The sequence below is a fragment of the Callorhinchus milii genome, unplaced genomic scaffold, assembly GCF_018977255.1.
Source record: "Callorhinchus milii isolate IMCB2004 unplaced genomic scaffold, IMCB_Cmil_1.0 Scaffold10, whole genome shotgun sequence".
Classification (NCBI taxonomy): domain Eukaryota; kingdom Metazoa; phylum Chordata; class Chondrichthyes; order Chimaeriformes; family Callorhinchidae; genus Callorhinchus; species Callorhinchus milii.
In genome coordinates this window covers 7,152,650-7,174,230 of record NW_024704751.1, presented here as the reverse complement: position 1 = coordinate 7,174,230, position 21,581 = coordinate 7,152,650, and the positions used below count along the sequence as shown (strand labels likewise).

The 21,581-nt window shown below is 42.9% G+C and overlaps 2 protein-coding genes across 3 annotated transcripts; both read left to right on the top strand.

Annotated features, from left to right (window-relative positions):
* Positions 1–618: 618 nt before the first annotated feature.
* Positions 619–2,826, top strand: pigw (phosphatidylinositol glycan anchor biosynthesis, class W). Of its 2 annotated transcripts, none has more exons than XM_007896602.2 (2): positions 619–807; positions 1,116–2,826. In XM_007896602.2, exons 1-2 carry the CDS (start codon positions 798–800, stop codon positions 2,642–2,644), a joined length of 1,539 nt encoding a protein of 512 aa, XP_007894793.2. In that variant the 5' UTR covers positions 619–797; the 3' UTR covers positions 2,645–2,826. The 2 variants fall into 2 exon arrangements, with proteins under 2 accessions (XP_007894793.2, XP_007894792.2); XM_007896601.2 differs by having other exon boundaries at positions 1,098–2,826.
* Positions 2,827–4,239: 1,413 nt separating this feature from the next.
* On the top strand, positions 4,240–21,578 carry LOC103180632 (gametogenetin-binding protein 2). The gene is made up of 13 exons (XM_007896594.2): positions 4,240–4,365; positions 10,568–10,648; positions 11,321–11,574; positions 12,870–12,968; positions 13,971–14,099; positions 16,155–16,268; positions 16,678–16,887; positions 17,757–17,931; positions 18,583–18,774; positions 19,481–19,631; positions 19,883–20,008; positions 20,681–20,835; positions 21,267–21,578. The coding sequence occupies exons 1-13, from the start codon at positions 4,273–4,275 to the stop codon at positions 21,576–21,578; spliced, it is 2,091 nt and encodes a 696-aa protein (XP_007894785.2). The 5' UTR covers positions 4,240–4,272.
* The last annotated feature ends 3 nt before the right edge of the window (positions 21,579–21,581 follow it).

Below are 21,581 nucleotides of genomic sequence, written 5' to 3'. Positions count from 1 at the left end.
TCCGCAGCGGTGCCGTCTGCGCGCGGTTCAAGTGGGAATTTGAACCGAACCGCTTGGCTCGGGTTTTCGCCGGTGAAGCGGGTGGTCGTGTCCGCCCCTCTCTCCTCCTCCCGCGGGTCTCTCCCGACGCCACCCTCCCTTGCCCCCGAGACGCTGCTGCGTCCATGCAACTTGTGGTGGACGAGAAAAGGCCATTTTGCCCAGCAGTGCTGGTCCGTGCCCCCCCCTCCCCCCCCCCGTTTTACCGGCGAGGGCCAAACCTGCAGGTAGACGCTTTCCCAGTGGTGGGACAAGGCCCCACTTTTTACACATTCCCCCCCCCACCCCCATCACCATCACCATCGTCATCATCAGCAACATAGCCGGAAGACACGACGCCATCACGACGTCTCTCTCGAGACGCTTTGGAAAGTCCCGACGGCCGCAACGTGACCCTGGCGCCCGGTGTGGCGCCTTGCCGCGCCAGAAGGACGTCTCCAAGCGCTTCGCAGGATTTATTGTGGAATTTGAGTGACCGCGGGCGAACGCGACAGCGCAATTGCGGAGAGCGATGTCCCACAAACAGGCGCGACGCGATGGACCAATTTCATTTGGGGGACAATTGGCCACAATGGCGAAAAAACTCCCTTCTCTTGTCGAATAGTGCTGTGGGATCTTTTAACGTCATCTGAACGAGCAGACAGGGCCTCTGTTTTGACGTTTGATCCAAAGGACAGATTATTATAATTTACAAGACGAGGCAGGGAATGACTCGTGGTCTGGGAAGATATTTTAGTGGTCAAAAGGAATGAAATGAGATGAATGAAGGTGAATATTCGTGATAATGCATTTGATTCATTCGAACTGTTCAATTTTTTTTCACATTTGATGCATTGCCTATACGATGGAATCATCTCAAAAGTATTTGACAGGGTTTTCAAGTACAGAGTTTTTTGGGGGGAGGAAGAACCAAACCCCACAGTCAATTTCTACTTGGCAAATTTTCACAAAATACCCATTATAAGTATTTTTCCCGATCGTACAATAGCAAATTAGTTATCAACTAAATGTTGCTATATTGCCGTATATGCACTTGCAGTATATTTTATGATGAATAGGTTTTTTTTGTCTTTCAGGAAAAATAAATGATCCAGAAATGTCACTGAAAGAACTCAAAGTGGCATTTGTCAGTGACCTGACTGGCACCAACTTGTTTGAGGTATTATTGGGTTTAATTCTGCCTTCATTATGTGTTGTCTGCCGAGGATTGGTGCTGATATATTCCTTCAGACGAGGTGCAGCAACACTTTCTTGGAAAAGCCTTCTGCTGATGGATTTCAGTATGTTGGTGGCATCTCTCGTACTATGCTGTACTGTTTTGTCAGATGCACTTCACTGGGTGGTGCTGAGCCTATCAGCTATTCTCGGGATGTCCCTGTTTCAGTTATACCAGCAAAGGAGACGTTACAGAGACCAACGCTTCAAAGAGATTGTGAGACTGTTCTCAAAAACCAGCTTAGAAATGAATCGCATTCCCTTCGTCACCGTGTTTCGGGTCTTTGTCAACATTATGACCTGCATCGCCATTCTGGCCGTGGACTTCAGGATATTTCCCAGACGCTATGCTAAAGCTGAAACTTATGGGACTGGAATTATGGATTTTGGTGTGGGGGCTTTTGTTTTTGCAAATGCACTCGTTTCTCCAGAGGCAAGGCAAAAGAGCAAAAGCATATTCCATTCTAAATTTACTTTTGTGGCGAAGCAGTTCATATCAGTTTGGCCATTAGTTTTCCTGGGGTTAGCTCGCTTACTGAGTGTCAAAGGAATTGATTACCATGAGCATCTATCTGAATATGGTGTACACTGGAACTTCTTTTTCACACTGGCTGTTGTAAGGATCCTATCATCGTTTCTTATGGCACTTTGCCCTGTCAGCAAAACTTGGGTTTTATCTGCTAGTATTGCGATGATCTATCAATGGATTCTGGAAACCACTAACCTCAAGCAATTTATATTACATGGTAGTGATGGCAAAGACAACAGGAATGGGTTTATTAATGCCAACCGTGAAGGATTGTTTTCGGTGTTCGGATACATAGCCATTTATATTGCTGGTGTGCAGTCTGGCTTATATATAATGAAGAGGAGGGCGTTGGTAGAAGACTGGATAAAAATGTTGCCTTTCCTTGTGTTGGGCACTGTTGTATCATGGCTGCTGCTGTATGCTTGTGAGGTATGCATTGAGCCAGTGTCTCGTAAGCTCAGCAATCTCACGTTTGTTATATGGGTAGTTGGCCAGTGCTTCTTTTTTCTGATTCTTTACATGCTGGCAGACCTTGTCTTGGTATTTGCTAAAATGCTGTCAGGGGTGTGGAATGTGCCTAGTTCATGGAATAATTCACCAGAATTGTCCCAAAGCAGTAGCACTTGCTCTAAAAGTAAAACTTCAGGATCCGTAAATGCCTGCCTTATTGAGGCTATAAGCAGAAACCAGCTGTTCTTTTTCCTGCTGTCTAATGTCCTGACTGGTGTAGTGAACCTTGCAGTGGATACTATTCATTGCGACGCATTTATTTCCATCATTGTACTTTTCTTATATATGTTTTGTAATTGTCTCGTCGTAACTGTCTTGCATATTAAGAACATTACTCTAAAGTTCTGGTGATTCTCTGACTGAATTCAGCAGCTGTAAATTTGGAAATGTCATAAGTATTGGGATTATTTTCTGCAGTATCAAGTAAACACTGATTCCTGCTTTTGTAATGTGGTCAGTATTGGGTGCTTTATTTTAAATCATATACATAATTTACATTTTAGACATTAACTTGCTAATAAATGGTTTAATTAAAATGTTACTTGTCTCAAAACTTTCCTCTTCAACCGAGCCTTTTGCCGCCCTCCTACACTCCCCGACCCCAAGCTCAGGTCCAAATTGCTGACTGTCCAGCGCCTTGGGACGTCCTCCCAACGTGAAAGGCCCCCTATAGAAATGTAATGTTGTATTGTACTCTCACAGCTTACTTCGCTCGTTCATCCCACTCAGTGTTGGACCCCTTTTAACTCTCAACGGTGTATTTCAAATATATTTCACTCCCGCACACACCGACATGTTATCCGCTAATTGGCAAGTTACAACAAGGAACAATCGTGCCTTTGACGCAGCGCCTTGTCGCGTCTTCGAGACGCTCTCAAAGCGCTTCACAGGATGGATAACGCTGTAGAGTACATTTTGTGGGCGAAGCGCGGCGGCCGATTGCGGATCCACAAACAGTGGGGGAGTGGATGGTGTTTGTGGGGGGCGGGGAGGGGGGATGTGGAGGGGGGAGGGAGGAGAGCGGTGGAGGTGTCCTGCGCGCTGCGGGTTGACACCAAGGGGCCCAGATAAGGGCGCGCGTGCGCGAGCAGACCGCGCGCGCGCGCACCTCTCTCTCTCTCTCGCACGCGCGCGCGCGCACGGTACCATCCGAACTACTTACAAACCACCTCGGCCGCAGCTTCCAACCGCGACACCCGGGCGGGTGGATTTGGAGTGTGGGTGGGGGGAGGGGGACACACAAGTTAAAGGGTCGCTTTTAATTCGTCCGCACCTATAAAAATATGTGTATATATATATATATATGTGTGTGAGTGTGTATCGTGATATGCCACAAAGTATTGGAATAAAGGCTACTTAAAGCAGTTTTTTTTTTAAAAAAACTAACAAATAGGGGATCTGTCCCCCCCCCCCCTTCTCTCTCTCCAGTTGGATCAGTCCAGTGAGAGGAGGCGGAGGAGGTGGGGGTGTGGGGGGAGGGGGAGAGGAACTAATTGCCGACGCGGAGGGAGGGAGGGAAGTCCGGGAGGGCGGCGGCAAAGGCGACGGCGGCGGTGATGCGGCGATTCTGACGCGCTTCCATTTTTATTCGAATTATTATTTTCCTCTTCTCTGCCCCGAGACAGAGAGAGAGCGAGAGGGAGAGGGAGAGCGAGAGAAACCCGGGGCGGGAGGCGCGGAGAGAAAAAGGGGTGGGGTTGGGGTGGGGGGGGGAAAGGGGGCAAGAAAGGGGGCGTAGAGCCGGAGCCAGAGAGTCCCGCGGAGGCTTCGTCTCTCTCTCCCTCGCACCACAGAGCGAGAGATAGATGCGTCAATAGAGACGAGAGAGAGAGAGAGAGAGAGGGTTTTTTTTTTCCACCCCCCGTGAGGAGAAAATCTTTTCTCTCGACGGGTTTCGGGCCTCGCGCGCTCTCTCGCCTCCGCTTCGCCTCCCGCACGGTCTCGCTCGCTCGCTCTCTCTCGGCCCGGCCCGGCCTGACATGGCGCGCCTGGTGGCGGTGTGCAGAGACGGGGAGGAAGAGTTCCCCTTCGAGAAGCGCCAGATCCCGCTCTACATCGACGACACCCTGACGGTGAGTTTGTGGGGTGGTGTTGTGGGGTGGGGTGGGGTCGGTGGTGGTGGGTGGGGGGTGGGGGGAGGGGAAAGGTACTGGAGGCCCAGGCTTTTTTTTTGGGGGGGGGGGGGAGGGGGGGCTGTAATGGAGGTCGGTTACGGGCGGCCGGGTGTGAGGGGGTGGGGGGGTGGGGGGAGGGAATGATAACCCGGGCAAGGACAGGGCCTTGTTGCGTGACTCCACTGTGGGAGAGGCCCGAGTGAGCAGAGCAGGCTTCAGGGCCTTGGTGTGTGTCTCTCTCTCTCTCTCCTCCCTGGAGCCCGATTCCTCTCTCTGTGTCTGTCTGTCTCTGTCTGTCTCTCTGTGTCTGTCTCTCTCTGTCTGTCTGTCTCTCTTAATTATTATTTTTTGACAGGAATATTAAATCCCCGGGAGAGCTGCCGTGTCACGAGCTTTACGGCTCTCTCCTCCCCCCCTCCACCCCCCTCCCAGGCCCTGGGCTCTCGCTTCTTTTTCTCTCCCCCCCTGCAAACTTGTGCTGTTTTTTTCTCTCTCTCTCTCTCTCTCTCTCTCAGCCACTTCCCTTTCTCAGTCTCAGAGTGCACACTGGCGAGAGATCCAGAGGCAACATTTTATGCACCTTCTTTGGTTTTTTTAATTCCCTTATCGTCCCCCCCCCCCCCCCCCGAGGCTTCGGTTGCTTTCTGCTCTCTCGCCTCTAGTTGTTTTTTTTTTTTAGCAGCGACCCAGAAAGCCAAGAGTTTCTTATTCCCGGTGCCTCCTGGCCGACGTGACAGCCTTTCCTCTCTCTCTCTCTCTCTCCCCCCCCCCCCCCCCCCCCCCACACACACACACACACGCATGTACAAAAAATGGTCATTCGCTGGTGGATGTTTGCAGGACATTTGCTGGGTGCAAATTGGCTGCTATATTCGCCTGCAACATATAGGCACTATATGTAATTGTATGTAAAATCCTTGGAAGTGCTTTCAGACACCCCACACCCCCACCTGATGTGAAAGGTGCTATATCAAATGCAAGGATCATTATTAAATCCAGTCACTATACTTGAAGCCTTTTTGTGATATTATAGGTACTACAGCAAATGCAAGAGTATTTTTACCTTTAGTGAACTCAATTTTAAGAGAACTAAAGCCACATTTACTGTGCTAACTAAACGGTTGTGCCATTGTTTTGGGTGTCATTTCTTTGCATTGATTTGGATAAATTAATGGCACTTAAAAAATGATCCAGGAGATGTGGTTGTGGCATCTAAATTTTTAGTGAACCTGCCACTTTCCACTTCAAAAAGTGCACATTTCTAGGAGTAAAGCCCTGCTAATGTTTTTGTGAACTTTTCTGATTCTGAGTGCTATAATTCATGCTGTTGTTTGACCTGTTGTTTGTTTATCAGTGATATATTTCACATCCAAACATGGAATCCATTTTACGGGCTGGTTTATTATAATAGTGCTAAAAGCATCATTTATACTTGGACTATAGAAATGTAGACTACTGTTATGCAACTAAAGTGGGCTTTTTGACTATTCATATCCTAGTTATTTTCTTCCGTATCCCCCCCCCCCACCCACACACACACACACTCGGTTCCTTAAATACATTAGGAAAATCACTGATGAGGAAAAACTTGTTGGCTCATAATCCCAACCCTTTATTACTCTTCCTTGTATAATATGTTTTCTCTTTGCATGCCCCCCCATATTTAGGATTCCGCTAGTACCCCACCTGGTACAGTATAATTTTTCCATATAACTATTGCAGAATTAATTTTTATAATAATAAACTAAGCTTGCTCCTCACAGGGAGGCGAGAAGGGACCATCACCTCATTCTAGCCATTTATTTACTGTGCTGAAAATGATGAGTGCCATAATTTCCACCCCCTACCCCACTTTATAAATTAATAGGTAGGTAATCTCTAGACATTGTGGGTTAATTGATAGAGACCAACATGCATCATCAGAATTTTGGAAGGTGAACTACTGATCAGACAGTTTAAATATTTAATTTCCAACAGTGAAGATTACAGCAAACAATGGATTTAAAATGGTAACACTAAAAAGGAGTTTAATCAGATATGAATCAAAATTTCATATTTTGTTGTTTGGTTGGGCAATGGAACCTCAATTTGTTTGCCAGTTTTAATTGTCCTTCTCCAATAGATAATGGAATGTAAACCGTTAATTCCCCTCATTAGCAATTTTTAAAAAAAAATCTTATTAAAGAGCACATTTTAAAATCTGTTTAAAACTGGATGTAAAAGCCTGTGCATCTGAATATCTTGCAGGACAGTTCTGCTTGCATTTCTGCAATGATATATTTTATAAACATTAAAACTGCACAAGGATAGACAGGTTGTACTTTATCTAGATACACGTCGTACTGAAACTAAAACTGTCTTTGTGAGTGTTCCAATGAGTGTTTCATACAGTTTTTCATACAATTGACCACCTTCAACAATTCAGCTTTATTGCCTTGCCAGTTTTCTACTCTGCCTCCTGAAGGTGTGTGTGTACTTTTTCCTTCTTCTGGGGAACAGTTTTATGGGAACTAGGTGCTATTGTTCATATTGCCCAATCCACGACTGTTTGTGGGACACTGCTGTGCGCAATTGGCTGTGTGTTTGCCTACAAATATACAGTCAATTCACTTTACAGTATATTCTAGACATATATTTGAGATGTCTAGAAGACATGAAAAGCGTAATATCAAATGCAAGGATCATCATTATTATTATGTGAGTCTTGACATGTGGGAGCACTCCATGCCCTCTTTGCTAGCAAGGATGCACCTGAATAATTTGCAGGAGTGAGACTTGGCTGTTTGTTGCTCTACTGTCTAAAAAGTGCTAAGGCTGTTTTAGTGCTCCAACTGCCATTGTCTTAGCTAAGCTACAATTAGTCTTTTGGGGCATTCCATTACTTTTAATTTCTACTTTTGAACTTCTATGACATCCTCATGAAAGAGCTAGATTTTGATCATGTTTGTGAATGATGAGATGAGAAGTTGTCATTGATAATGAGGGTCAAAGTTACTTTTTTTTAATCCACAAACCTTTCTTTCCCTCTGATTTTTCTCTTGCTCCCCAAATCCAACCTCAAATTCAAAGTGGTGTGGGGTGTTGCAAGATCAGCAGATCCAAACTGAATTCTGTAAGACCTGACACTGTTTGGGATTGCAGCTTGTGGAAGCTATCCGTGTAATTCAGTTTTGCTGACATCAGACCTCTACAGCAGTTATCTTATCACTATTATCTATTTCTGCAAAGAGCTGGAGTCCTTACTGTATCTTAAAGAACTGCCACATTTTAGTCAATTCGCTTAGTGTTTATACGCTTAAAAACATAAATGCATCTTCCTCATCTCCTTCTTTCCTTCCCCCCAGTACACATTTTCAGTTATCCACTGCCAACATCAGCAGCAAGCCAACTTTATCATTAGCAGATTATCAAGTGGACTATTGGAACTCTTAAACTGTATTATAGCTCTTAAAAGCTATTTATGGTTTAAGAGCTCCGAGATGCTTCCCAGTGCGAAGGGTGCTATATAAATGCAGGTTTGCGTTGTTGTTGATAGATCCCTTATTGTCGGGATTGAAATATGATTTTTTTCAATATGGCTGTGAGTTTATGGCCTAGTGTTCTGTCACAAGGTAGAATCTGTTTTGCATTAATTGACACGTATCTGAGATCGGACCTGGGATCTTTACAGTCTATATGGCTCAGAACACATCAAGTGGTATATTTAGAGCTCAGAATCAATGATTTGTTGAGTGTTTTGTCCTGGATTTGAACAAGGAAGAGGAAGCTTTTTTAAAAAAAAAACTTGTCAAAACTGTACCCTGGAACAAATGAAGCATTCAGAAGAAATAGGAATTTGCAAATCCGCATAATGGTGAATGCAGCAGTCAATCAAATATCTGTTTAGAAGCAGGGAAGGCCGGGTCCTAATTGGAAAACGTTCCTGTTGAAGTTCTGCTACAAACCTTTGCTTCTTTTTAGACTTTAACCATACAATTAAAACCAATATTATGTAATTCCGATCGTGACCAGGCCTTCTCTTCTTACTTCAGACCAATTGGGTGGCTGAGAGCTTGAGTTGAAGGGGTACAATAATGAGCGAGACACAAATGTGGTTTATGGAATATACTATCTAACCTGAAATGCAATTATGCAATTAACTTGCTTGTACTCTCCCCTGTGGATAAATACATTGGCAACTATAGCACTTAGCTCACAAACAACCAACAACTCAACAGGGAAAACCCTTCACCTTCTCTAAATGCACTTGTATGCCAGTTCTGTCATGCGCTGCTCCTCACCAGATTCTTGCTAAGTACAGTTCTGTGAGTGCCTGGTCATGTATTTTACCAGTTGAATGGCTTTTTTGTTGTTGCAAGTTTTCTATCCTCCCAAAAGTTGTTGTAAGATAACAAGGCTGCTTATTGCATTTCATGAAAATAGCAGACCAATAAAACTGCATTTACAGTCGTGTGAGATTGATGCATGTCGGAGCATTGCTCCACAATTACCTTAGCGAGGTGGCGAAATTTCATGTGTATTTCTTATCAGTGGTGGTTCCAGGGGGAAGGAAAGGGCCAGTGGCGCTGTGTGCATTTTTTTTGGAAGGATTATTATCCCTGGAAAAGCGATTCGCCAATCGACTAACAAACGGGTTCCTACACACTGCCAGGTAAACAGGTGTGTGGAGTAAGGAAACTTGCCTAACATTTCGCCCTGCCCGGGAATCAAACCCAGGTCTTCTCGCTTGCAATGCGAGTGCTCCAGCGAATATGCTACAAAATCCATTAGCCCCTTACTCAATCGTAATTTTAAGGAAAAAATGCAATTGAGATGTATTAGGTACTATAAGCTGAAAGCTGAATTTAATCAGCTGGCACCAACAAAAGGACCTATTTCCAGCATATTGCTTGAGGTACGAGGTTCTCAAAATGAATCGGGGGGGTGCAGGAAGACTTCCTTTTTGGTATTAATTTTTCTGCTCAGTGAGTTGGAAGACATTAAGAAAATGTTTGATTCACTTCAAGTGTTTGTATGAAGCACTTCCCACGTCATGTACCAACCAGCTGTACAATAAAGCTTCCCACCAAACTTGTTGGGATCCTGCTTTCCCACCAAGCAGCGATAGTCCCACCCCTCCTATTGCTTTCTGTATTGCATCACTGTATTGCTTCTATTTCTCAGTCTGTTGTTATTGCTGTCTCTTTTGAGTGAGCTTTCTGAATCGCACCAGGGGAAATTTTGAACTGTGGGATCAACCTGATTACACAAGTCCAGTAGCACCAATGGCTGGTTAGAGCACTCGTCTCGCAAGCGAGAGACCTGGGTTTGATTCCCGACAGGGCGAAACCTTGGGCAAGTTTCCTTACTCCACATGCCTGATGATAATCCCTCAAGAAAAAAAACAATAATACAATTGGTCACTTCAGTCCACGACTGTTTGTGGGACATTGCTGTGTGCAATTGACTGCCGCGTTTTGCCCACAGATATAATCATTTCACTTTACAGTATATTCTGTGAAGCGCTTTGAGACGTCTAGAAGACATTAAAAGCGTAATATCAAATGCAAGGATTATTATTTATTTTTATTAGGCAATGCATTTTATATTAGGCCCTTAAAATAGATCTTCATGCCATTAGTTTTGAACTGGATATGAACCCAGATTCTAAACATGGGAGGGTATTGTACTCCTGCCATAATATCGAAACCATTAAAAAATCTAAACTGCTAAAGTAAGGGTGTGTTAGTCTTGCACATTATATACAAATTGTTGAAAATTGTTGTTTACTATATGTGCCATTTGTCAAATACTTAATTTTAACATTGGGCTTGGTGAGAACAGTTGGCTATTTGTTTTGGTTATTTGCAGAGACTGAAAACACTAGGACGTTACTGGTTCAAATCCGCTTTTGCCTACATAACATTTACTTCTTTTGCAATTGCTGTTTTGTGAAGCACTTCAAAGAGTAACGTTTCGTGTGAAAGACGTTGTCTATGTTGTGAAATAAAGACTGTGAGATGGGTACTGTCGCCTGATCTTGGCTCGTCTGTGGCAAACTGGCTTGTGAAGGTTTTGATTAAAGGAAGGAATTGACTTAACAGATTTTAAGCAATTGTGTGTTTTGTGCAAAATTCAATCCCATTTTTCCCCCTTATCACAGTAATTTTTTTTCTTCCAGATGGTGATGGAATTCTCTGATAATATATTAAACCTTGAAGGACAGCAGGTTAATGGTGCACAACTGAAGCAGTTTGTGCAGGTAAGGAGTCCTGTTCTACACTAAATAATAGAATCATAAAAAATTACAGCGCGGAAGGAGGCCATTCAGCCCATTGAGTCTGCACCGTCTCTCAGAGCAAGCTGTTCTTTCAATACTGTTGCTCTGTCCTAACCCCATACAAATTCAAGCCTCGTAACTTTCATATACTCTTCCCCTTCCCTCTTGAAACCCACAATACATTTTATATCTACCACCTTACTTGGGCAGGGCATTCCACATTTCAACAGCTCTCTGTGTGAAAACAATTCTAAGATCTCCTTTCGTTCTCTTATGACAAAGGTCTTCAGGCATGAACTGAAAAAGGGGAAAAACTGTTTGAATAGACAAAGTGAATCTTGGGATTTTGAAATAAGTCACATAATATTTTATAATCCTTGCTATTCTATGTCTCTGTATTTCTGTGTCTTGGGGGAGATTTTTTTTTCCTTTTTGCTGCATGAAAAGGTTAATGCCAAATCAGTTCTGTATCTGTCAGCGTTCAATCCCTTCTCTGTTTTGCAAATACAATGTTACAGACTTTACAGCTGAGGTCTACTTCAATTGCAGTGTCCACCACTGGTTGAACCTTGTCAGAATCTCTTGCACTTTCGTGTGTTGAATCCGAATATATTATAGCATTTAGATTCATGGTGAAACTTTTTTTTGCTTCAGCAACACAGCATGCTTAAACAGCAAGACCTTAACATTGCTATGATGGTAACGTCCCGTGAAGTCTTCAGTGCACTGTCTCAGCTGGTTCCGTGTGTTGGCTGTCGACGCAGCGTGGAGCGTCTCTTCTCTCAGCTCGTGGAATCCGGCAACCCAGCCCTGGAACCGCTTTCGGTGGGGCCCACAGGAGTTCTGTCAGTAACTCGGAACTGTATGACTGACGCAAAAAAACTCTATACATTGTTTTATGTGCACGGGTGAGTAATCAGATCTTCCGTCAATTTGTCTCGCACATTTTCCTTCAAATGTACAGAAACACTAAATGTCCATTCTTGCCAATGTGCATTTCTTTAATTCCCAAACATAATATTTTTAAAAAATTGGTGAAAAAAAGCTCAATTCTGAATCGAGAATGGTAGAAAACCATTGGCTGTTGCTATTAGGTTTTATATATAATTATGTATAACATATAAAATGTGTTTGTATATAATCCTATGTCACAGTATCTCAAAGCTCTTGAGTTTTCTGTATGGTGGTAGTGTACAGATGCAGGGACGAGAGATAGCAAGCTGGGTTGCAAATCAAAATTCCTACATTAACTTTTTTTTGTCTGGATCCAAAGGCAGTTTCCTACTCCTTTCTTCTTAATCTTTTACAAATTGATAGACAATGGGTTAAATGCTGAAATGTTATTTCAAACCGGATCTGCCTCTCATGCTAGCCAAGTCATCAAGTGGGGTGTTGGCCGCATTTACACAAATTGTGTAGATAAGCAATGAATGCAATTGTGCTTAAACCCAATTGAACTGTTTTTGCTATAAAAGTATATTGTACATGTACAATATGTATGTGTAAAATGATGGGTTTTATTTATGCAGTTTGCACTGAAGCAGCTGCATTCTGTTTTGTGGGAGTTGTTGGTGAGGCCCTTAAAGGCAGAGCTGGAAGAAGCTAGTATGCATAGTTAGTAGTGAAATGTAGTCCAAGTATTTTGTAGCACAAATACCTGTAGGCCAGCCGGTCTAAAGCCCTGACTTTCACACAACTGAACAGAACTGCTTTAGACCGCCCATAGGCAGTCGGGCAAGCTGTTACTAGGGCAGCTTCAGGCATCGGTGAAGAGTCTGATATATAAGTGTTAGAATCATTGAGCTGAGGATCGGAAGAGCATGTGCTTTATACACACGCTCTGTGTGTATGAGGCTACCCTAACTGTCCCTGGAGTTAACTAGCACGTAGAGCTACAGAGTAAAGGGAAATTATTCCTGCTTGGCTTAGTTCCCAATCTGAGCTGTGCCAAATGGATGCTGTGGAGCTTTCTTACAGTGGAACATTGGAGGGAAAGTGGCACCTGCCTGTCTCTGGCAGCTCTGCGTAGCTAGCTGCATTGTGCAGTGATATGTGGAAGTTTCTAGAGCTGAGCTGCCTGGGCTAGGCAGGCCGAAGATGAGTGGCAATTTATGAAGAAAATCATTTTTATTAAAGCTGTTTTGTATTTGTTTTTTCTTCACCGATTGTTCCTCTTTTGTAACTCAAATCCATTTCTTTTTAGGTCCAAACTAAACGAGATGATCGATGCAATTCCTAAAAGTAAAAAGAACAAAAGGTGTCAATTGCATTCGTTAGATACACACAAGCCAAAACCTTTGGGGTAAGCAATTCCTCTGCACTTGAATCGGTGGTTTGTATTTTTTCAAAATCACTTTCAGAGCTCGAACAAAATGTGTTTGTGTAAAGAGATCAACCTATTTTTAAGTTGCTTTGTGTGTGTTTTTTCTGATCTATATATAAGTGGCAGTTCAAGCTACTGGCAAACAGTATTTCAACGACTACTTATTGGGGTCTATTTTGTGTGCTGGAGCACGGCTTCTCTAATTCCCTTAGAGAATTGATAGCGTTTGCACCTGCAAAGGTATCAACGGGGCCAAGAGCCTTTGGACATTGCTTTCTGTCTAGTGCTCTAATTAATTCTCCTCAACCTTATGTGTTCCGGGCTATAGTTAAAGCAACACCTTGTGGTGAAGAGTGGTCATTACCCTTCTGTACGCATTTCAGTGAAGTAACAACAAGGTACAGATAATTAGATTTGTTACCGAAACCTGTTGAGTTAAAAATACAGTGCTAAAAGAGAGCAGTTTGACTTGTGTTCGTGAAACTGCCAGTGTAAAGGAATTTGCATTTCAGAGTATCCTGACTTAACTTCTATTGCCTGAACATTGACATTGCCAAATGTTTCAATTAATACCACTTTTGTACATGCACAAAACTGAAGGCAACTATGGATTGTTTAGCTATGCATCTAGTAGATGGAGGGGTGGGTAATAGATGGTGGATAACTGGCTTCTACTTGAGATATGAGGGAGCCAGAGGTTTCCATTTTCCCTTTCCAGTTTATGAGTGATTTTTTTCACAGGCGAGACTGGGAGCTCAGGGATGCTGGATTGTACCCAACTGCTGTATTGGGATGGGTTACTGCTCCAGAGCATTTCCACTGTCTGCCAGTTTACATATTGCTCTCAATTTACAGAAAAAGAATGCAAGCGAGGATGGGAATCTTGCTTTGGCACACTTGATGTACAGTTCATAGCAGCAAAGTAGAAAGACTGTGTATAAATGATGCTTAGCCTGTTACTAACTCTTCTGCAAATTACAGCGAAGGGAACAGTGGCAGTGGAAACGCAGAGAGAGCGCTAGGGTCAGATAAGAAAAATAATGGAGAGAGCAAGAAGGAAGTCAGATGTAGCATCCTTTTTCATTTTGGACCTTTTCAGCCACCACACAGGTAACAGGGTCATCAAATAGGCATAGTGTGTGATGTGCGATGGTTCTATTCCCCTGACTTTAGCTTTTCACAACAGTACCGTTTTTTTTGTCCAAGTATAATTCCTTGTTTGAAAGATGAGAGTTTCTTTCCAGAAAAAGCATAGAGCAGTGGTGGCTAACCTTCAAGGTCAGCTGACAAAATAAATTTTCTTGATTGAATATTTGTTGACTTATGCCATAAATCAAGAGATGTTCAATCAAGAAAAAACTGAAAACACATTACCAATCAAACACAGAATTACCTAGACTTGTTCGGGGAGGCCCATAGGTTGGCCACCACTGGTGTAAAGGAAGCTCTTCCGAGCCTGTTTCCCTATTTAGTGTTTAATGTCTGTATTGTAATTTGTTTGGTTTCAAAAGCAAATAATTGTGAAAAGTGGGGCTGCGACAAACTAATTTAGGAAATGTTCCCTGTCCTAGCTGCCACAAGTGGATAGATGAAGTCAAGATCTCACATTGACAGGTTTTCTAAAGAGCGTATCTCCCTAATCTTTGGGGGAGTTAAAAAACTGAAGACTAATTTCCCCACCCCCAATGACTCAATTAATAGCTATTGTTTAGAGTGAACCAGCCGTGAAAACCTACTGGGTGATCTCAACCGGCACAGCAGTTGGGAGTGTGAGAATTAGCTGCAGCTCATCTGGTTTAGCGGGAGAATGTGCCAGCTGGGGTTTCCACTCCTGATCACTATCTAGTGATTCCTCTTAAAGTGTGTGAGTGAATGGATTCATCTTGGCTGTGATGGACCCTAAGGTTTAAATCTCCTCCCAGCCCTCACTGTCTAAAGCTCATATTTGAAGAATGGCCACTCGCTGAGGCCCTGGTTTCAGTGGAGCAATATCCCAAATCATCTTTTTGGGTCAGCCAATTTAAATGCAAACTAATAAGCATTTGTGCTTTAAGGAAATAATAAATGGTCAGCCTTATAGGTTGTTGCTCTCAGTCGGAATCCAAGCCTTGCCATACACAGGGTAAATAAATAAATGTGTTTAGCCTTAGCTCATAGCACCCTCTGTTGTTCATTGAAGTCAATACAGTCTTCGTGGCATTGGAAAGACTGACAAGTAGAGGCCAGCAGTGAATGGGGGAGTGTAGGATTGTCACGAGAAACGCAGTATTAACATAAGTGCTTGAGAACTACTGACATTTCAGCTCTAATTTGTTCTCTATCATTTAAGTAGCATAATCATTTCTGGCCTGTTTAATGATCTTTAGGGAAGTGCCTAACTGAAGACAACTGCTCCTTTTTGTATAATAATCTCTTCAGAAGTTGTTAAATTTCTTTTTCTAGATTGGCCGTTTTTTTTTGAAAATACTAGTTATAACTCAAAAGGTGTTTCAGATTCCTGTTGCACATTAAGTGATTGGAATTCACTTGAGGGTACACCTGTTCCTATAACTCAGAAATACAGTGTTTAGTACTCGTCTTTCTAGCATGTGCCTTTTGGCGCTGCAAAAAATGGATAATTCTCTTGAATCTTTGTATCTGGAAAGGTTCAACCCAAGTTTTCGATACTTTCGACCCACTTGCCTCTTTGGTGTTTTAATAATTGCTTGGGCGTACAGCATTTCCAGTTATCTAGTTCTCCCTGAATTAATGTTTCACATCTAGGGTTCACTTGATGGCTTTGTGCAGCTCAGCTAGAAGCGAAAAATCCAGGTGAATACCCATCCCCGTTGTCTAGCGAAGAAGGTTGGACTATTTACAAAGCTTCTCTCTTTTTCATCCAATGCATTCTGAACCTTTTAGAGAGACTTTTACCATATCCCATTGTCCCTTTATTTTGGATTGTGATGGTTACTAAAGCATTTATGTGACGTAAAAAGAATGGGGTAGAGAGACCACAGTTCAGGTAGGTAATCTAGCAACTCACTTCTGCTGTGCGTACATATTTTAATACTAACCATGTGACGTGTATGTATATTGTGTGTTTGGTCTATAATTACAATTGTAGAATATCGTGGATGGGTCTGGCTTTTCTTTATTTAGTAAAATGCTTGTTTCTCTGACTAGGGGTTGCTGGATGGATGTGTGGGAATTAATGTCCCAAGAATGCAGGGATGAAGTGGTTTTAATTGACTCAAGCTGCCTCTTGGAAACCCTGGAGACGTATCTACGGAAACACAGGTTTGTGACTGACTTCCAGGTTCTTTTTGGCAAAACGTTGAACTTGCAGATATTCTCAGGCCAGCTCGGCACACAACAGTGGAAATACATTGACCTACTTGTCCAAAAAGGAGATGGAGACATTATTTTTCTCCCTTTGCCCCTAGTCCTCGAAATCACCCCCCCCACACAGATGCGGTAGTTTATGTTTTTAAAAATAGTCTCCGTGTTAGAACAGGGAGCGCTTATAAAAACAACTGCCAGTCACAACTCCTGAGATGGGTACCCACTGACCAGCTCGAGTGTGGATCCCTGACTGTCCAGTGCCTTGGGACATTCTCCTGACGTGAAAGGTGCTGTACAAGTGTAATTTGTTGTTCTTGCTGCTCAAGTGTGCGATGGGTTACATCCATGTTTTATTTCATTACAGGTTCTGCACAGATTGCAAAAACAAGGTGCTGCGAGCATACAACATCCTCATTGGAGAGTTGGACTGCAGCAAAGAGAAGGGCTATTGTGCTGCTCTCTATGAGGGGCTAAGGTGCTGTCCACACGAGCGCCACATTCATGTCTGCTGTGAGACGGACTTCATTGCACATCTGTTGGGTCGAGCTGAGCCAGAGTTTGCAGGAGGGTATGAGTATGTAATTTGCTAGAGTGGGCCATCTAGCGCTTTTGGTTGCTTTTTTTTTCTCTCAACAAATGTTTACTTAATGTGAAATACTTGTGCTGGATCCAGTGAACTAATCCTGTGTTTTGCTCCAACATTAAGGTTGCAGTCGTAACTGCTTAACTCTTTACAGTGTTTCATGTTTCAGTTCTGCCTCAGTCGTATTCGGTGGAAGTCTATTTAATCTGCTTTACTGCGAAGATCTGTGTAAATTATCAGGCTATATGAAATCTATATAATAATAATCCTTAAATTTGATTGTATCTATCACGTCATTGAAACGTTTCAAAGCTCTTCACAGAATATACTGTAAAATGAATTGACTGTATATTTTGTGGTCGAAACATTTATCACTACGAAATGTGTATCTTTATTAAAATTTTGCTGCTGGATGTCTCAAAAGAATCGGCTTTCTGGCACTGCTGCAGTTGCCTGACACAACACATTTGTTTTTCTTTCTTTTTTCCCTCCCATCCCAGCCTGGGCTGGTTGCCATGATAAATTGTCTCTGCATTTTAATCATGATTGGCTGAGTTGAGGACATGCTAGTGCACGTTTTTTAAATTTGAATCGAATTTGATTAGTTGTACTTTACCCATAACTCGCTGTTTGATCTGCATTCCAGTCAGGGTCATGTCATAATTATGCAATGTAGCCCTATGTGTGTTGAATTTCATCCACTTCATAACACTGAATGTTATTAAGCAGAATTGTTGATATGCTTCTGAATGCAGAAAGATGGTTATCCCTAATATCTTGGCTTCTTAAAGCTAAATAAATCACTGTAGTCAAGTCCAGCTTTCCTTCAATCGTAAACTAATCAATTGAATTGTTTCCAGGCGTAGGGAGAGGCATGCAAAAACTATAGACATTGCACAAGAAGAAGTTCTTACATGTCTCGGCATCCACCTTTACGAGCGCTTGCACAGAATTTGGCAGAAGCTAAGAGCTGAAGAACAGACATGGCAGATGCTCTTCTACCTTGGTATTGATGCATTGCGCAAAAGCTTTGAGGTACAGTTTTAAAATAGCCACTTTTTTGCATTCCTTGGGATTTGTCAGTATACGAGTGTCCTATTGATGAGGATTATTGAATGTTAAGTACTAATAGAAGTTCTGAGTAAGGCTTTCTTGCGTAGCTACTTTCAGATTTCCTCCCCCCATCCACACTCTCAACGCCGCCCTGATCTGAATGTGAATGCAGCCCTGAGCAAGCAATATGCTGATGCTTTTGGTATAGTGACAGAGCTGCAGTGGGGAAGCTGCAGGCTTTTGTCGGGTCGCTTTCTTTGTGGGCGTGAAGCACCTTCCCCAAACGAACGTTGGTCGAAGCAGAATCCAGCGTAGCTTTTAAAAGGCAATTGGAAGAATATTGGAGAAAAAGTATAAAATGGGATGAGGAAAGGCGAATGATTCTGTGCTGTGATATTCTTTACCAGTGGAGACAGATGGTAAACTTTTGTAATATAGTTTTATTTTTAACCCGTTCAGTTCCAGTAAATCTTGTTCTATGTTGCTAAACCATATTAATTAATAATTAATTGTAGCCTCTTGCTACATGGCTATTACATACTAGCCTTGCTTTGCTAATTTTTAAAAAATAATTGTATAAACTAGTCACTTTTGAAGTACATCATTAAGATGTGAATGAACTTTACTCTGCAGATGGCAATTGAAAAAGTGCAAGGTATCAGCCGACTGGAACAGCTTTGCGAGGAGCTCTCAGAGGAAGAGAGAGTCCGGGAGCTAAAGCAAGAAAAGAAGCGTCAAAAACGAAAGAACAGGCGCAAAAACAAATGTGCTTGTGCGGTACCCACCCCGCTTCAAACTTCAGGAGAGGCTAAACCTCAAGAAGAGGTAGGTAGCCTACAGTAGAGCTGTGTGTGTGTGTGTGTGTGTGGTGGGGGGGAGGCGGGTAGGCACATTAATAGGCCCAGCTTTCCACGGCTCCCTCAAGGTTTCTGTCTCTGATTTCTAATTCTGAGAAATTTGATTTTTGTGATAATGCAGCCTTATTGTTCGGTAAAAATGAAACCTTTCTGTAACGTGCAGCGAGGAGATAATGCTTACAGTCTCTGAACAGTGTGACTAAACCCTGACTAAACCCATTAATATTCAAATAGTGATCTCAATTTAGTAACACTGAGACGTTGTTGATTATCCTGAGTGACTGATCAGTGAGATTTTGGAAGCATAGATTTGTCCTTTTTTAAACCTAGAAGCTAAACCTTAATTGATGAGGTGGTCCTAACTGAAAATCACTAAATCTTACCAGTGCGTCCTACCTGGGTACCAGAAACCTTGAGGCCTGACAATCCAGAGTGACAATCTGCAGAAATGGCCAGGGTAACCGATCAAGGATGGCTTAAAGTGCTTCACAGGTGCTTCACAATGTAAAATGAACCCAGTCAGCAGCCAAAGCATTTCTGCTTGAAGTTTCTTTATCTGGTTTGACTGGTGTTTGGATTTTACACGGCCCAAGACTGTGAAATCAAAATGTATATATTTTTTTAAAATTCTATCAGCTGCTGAACATCCGATGAATGTTCTTTCTTTTTTCCAGGCAACTTCCGAGTCTGCAGAAAGCAGTTGTAAAGACTGCGGTGGGGTGGGGGAGACCAACGGTAGAGTTGAAGTCATTGTTACAAATGAAAGTACCTCATGCACCTGTCCTGGGAGTGAAAATCTACTGGGATCACCTAAAACAAAGAAAGGTACGTGCGTACTGGTTCCCGACTGTTGTTGTGTGTGGCTGGTTTCTATTGAAAGTTAATTGAGTGAGTAACTAGTATCTCCTCCAAGTCAGTAGTATGCTAATAGACTCCAAGTTACATCCAGCGCCAAAATGGTGTTAAGACAGTTGGGTATAAGACAAGACAGAAGCCTGAGTTTAGAAATGAGTAACCAATGGGCTCAATTTTCTCCTAAATTTGCTTTGAAGCTTCAACCGGTTGTTCTCGTGCAGGGTTGTCCCCACAGTGTAATGGCAGTGACTGCGGTTACTCGTCGAGCATGGAGGGCAGTGAGACTGGATCGCGAGAAGGATCCGACGTCGCTTGCACTGAGGGTATCTGCAATCACGACGAAACAGGTTAGTGTGGTGCAGACCTTCTGGAGAGGGAGCATTTTAGGAGCGCACCATCTAAACTGCCAACAACACATCATTCTATATTAAACACAAGTTTATTTCCAGATTTGTTTTCTTTTTATATTATTATTCATTAGCTTCCATCTGCCTTGTGATTCAGGTTGATAAGGGACCCCTTTACCCACCCCCCACCACCAGCTGCTATGTTACGTTTTTGTGACTTCTATTTCCTCAGACTCATCCCCATTCAAATGAATGGATTACTCACCTTATTGTTCATAGGACATTGCTGATGCAAATTAGCTGCTGCGTTTGCCTGCATTATAACCACTTAACCTCTTATTTTGTAAAGCGCGCCCAGACCTTTATTCTACTTGCGAAGCGCAGTACAAATCCAAGTTAATGGTGTGACCTCTGGCAGTTTTGTTAAGCTAAGATGGAAATGCCCCTATGGATGGCTGTGCTGATCTTAATGGGCTAAATACCTCTGGTTCTTTCCTCTAATTTATGTGTTTGAATTGCTTTAGTTTATTTCCAGATTTGAGACCTCCCAGCGCCTTGGGACGTCCTCTCGGCGTGAATGCCCTATGCAAATGTAATTTTGTATTGTATTAGTGTTTGGATTGCAACAGCGATAGCGGATCTGTTGACGTGCTTGCCCTTTGCTTCTGACAGGCGACGACGCTTGTGTCCATCACTGTGTGGAGGACAAAGAGGAGGACGGGGTGGACAGCTGTGTGGAATGCTGGGCCAATGCCTCCGAGGAGAACACGAAGGGCAAGAGCAAGAAAAAGAAGAAGAAAAACAAAGGTGCAAAATGTGACGAGGATGTAAGTGTCTCGTGTTTTAGCAGCTTCTTAAGTGGCGTCTCTGGTTCCTTTAAGTGTTTAATTCCAACTCCAACTTTTTGGTTTTTTTTTATTGGGACGGTGGGAGGAGTTAGATAATGGGCTGTGTTTGCACACCGCACTGTATGACTACGTAATCCTATGCCACAATACCCCTGAAGGGAATTTCTTGTCTCATTCATTGATGGTGATTGCACTGCTTGAGAGACCAACCCCGCCCACCACTGTAAGCACTCTGAAACATTATCCTCTGTGAATAGTGTTGAGCCAGTCACTTGAGTGCCGTGTATCTGTCTTAAGTTCCCCTGATATTATCATTTTTCAGCTTCTGTTGAGCCGAAGAAATAATTAACAAAAGAGAATTTAAAAAAAAAATCTGAATTTTCTTCGGTTTTCCCACCCCTGTTCTGTAGAGCGAAGCTCCTGGAAACTGCAGCACAGACCTAAGCAGACGAGAGAATTTGGGTAACACTTTGCACAATGAGTTTCACCACGACAAAGCCAAAGATAGCAGTAACTCGGTGAAAGGCAGCCAGCAGGCGGCGTGGGTCACACAGATTCTGTCGGAGAAGCATTTTTCACAGTCATCACAAATTCCACCACCGGGTCTGCCTGATTGGGGACAAGGCACCAAAACCTTAATGGAACTGCTTGTAAGTACAAATGTCGATAACTCTCAAGAAAGCCAACTTGAAGCTTGCCAGGCATTGAATCCAAACCGTTGACAT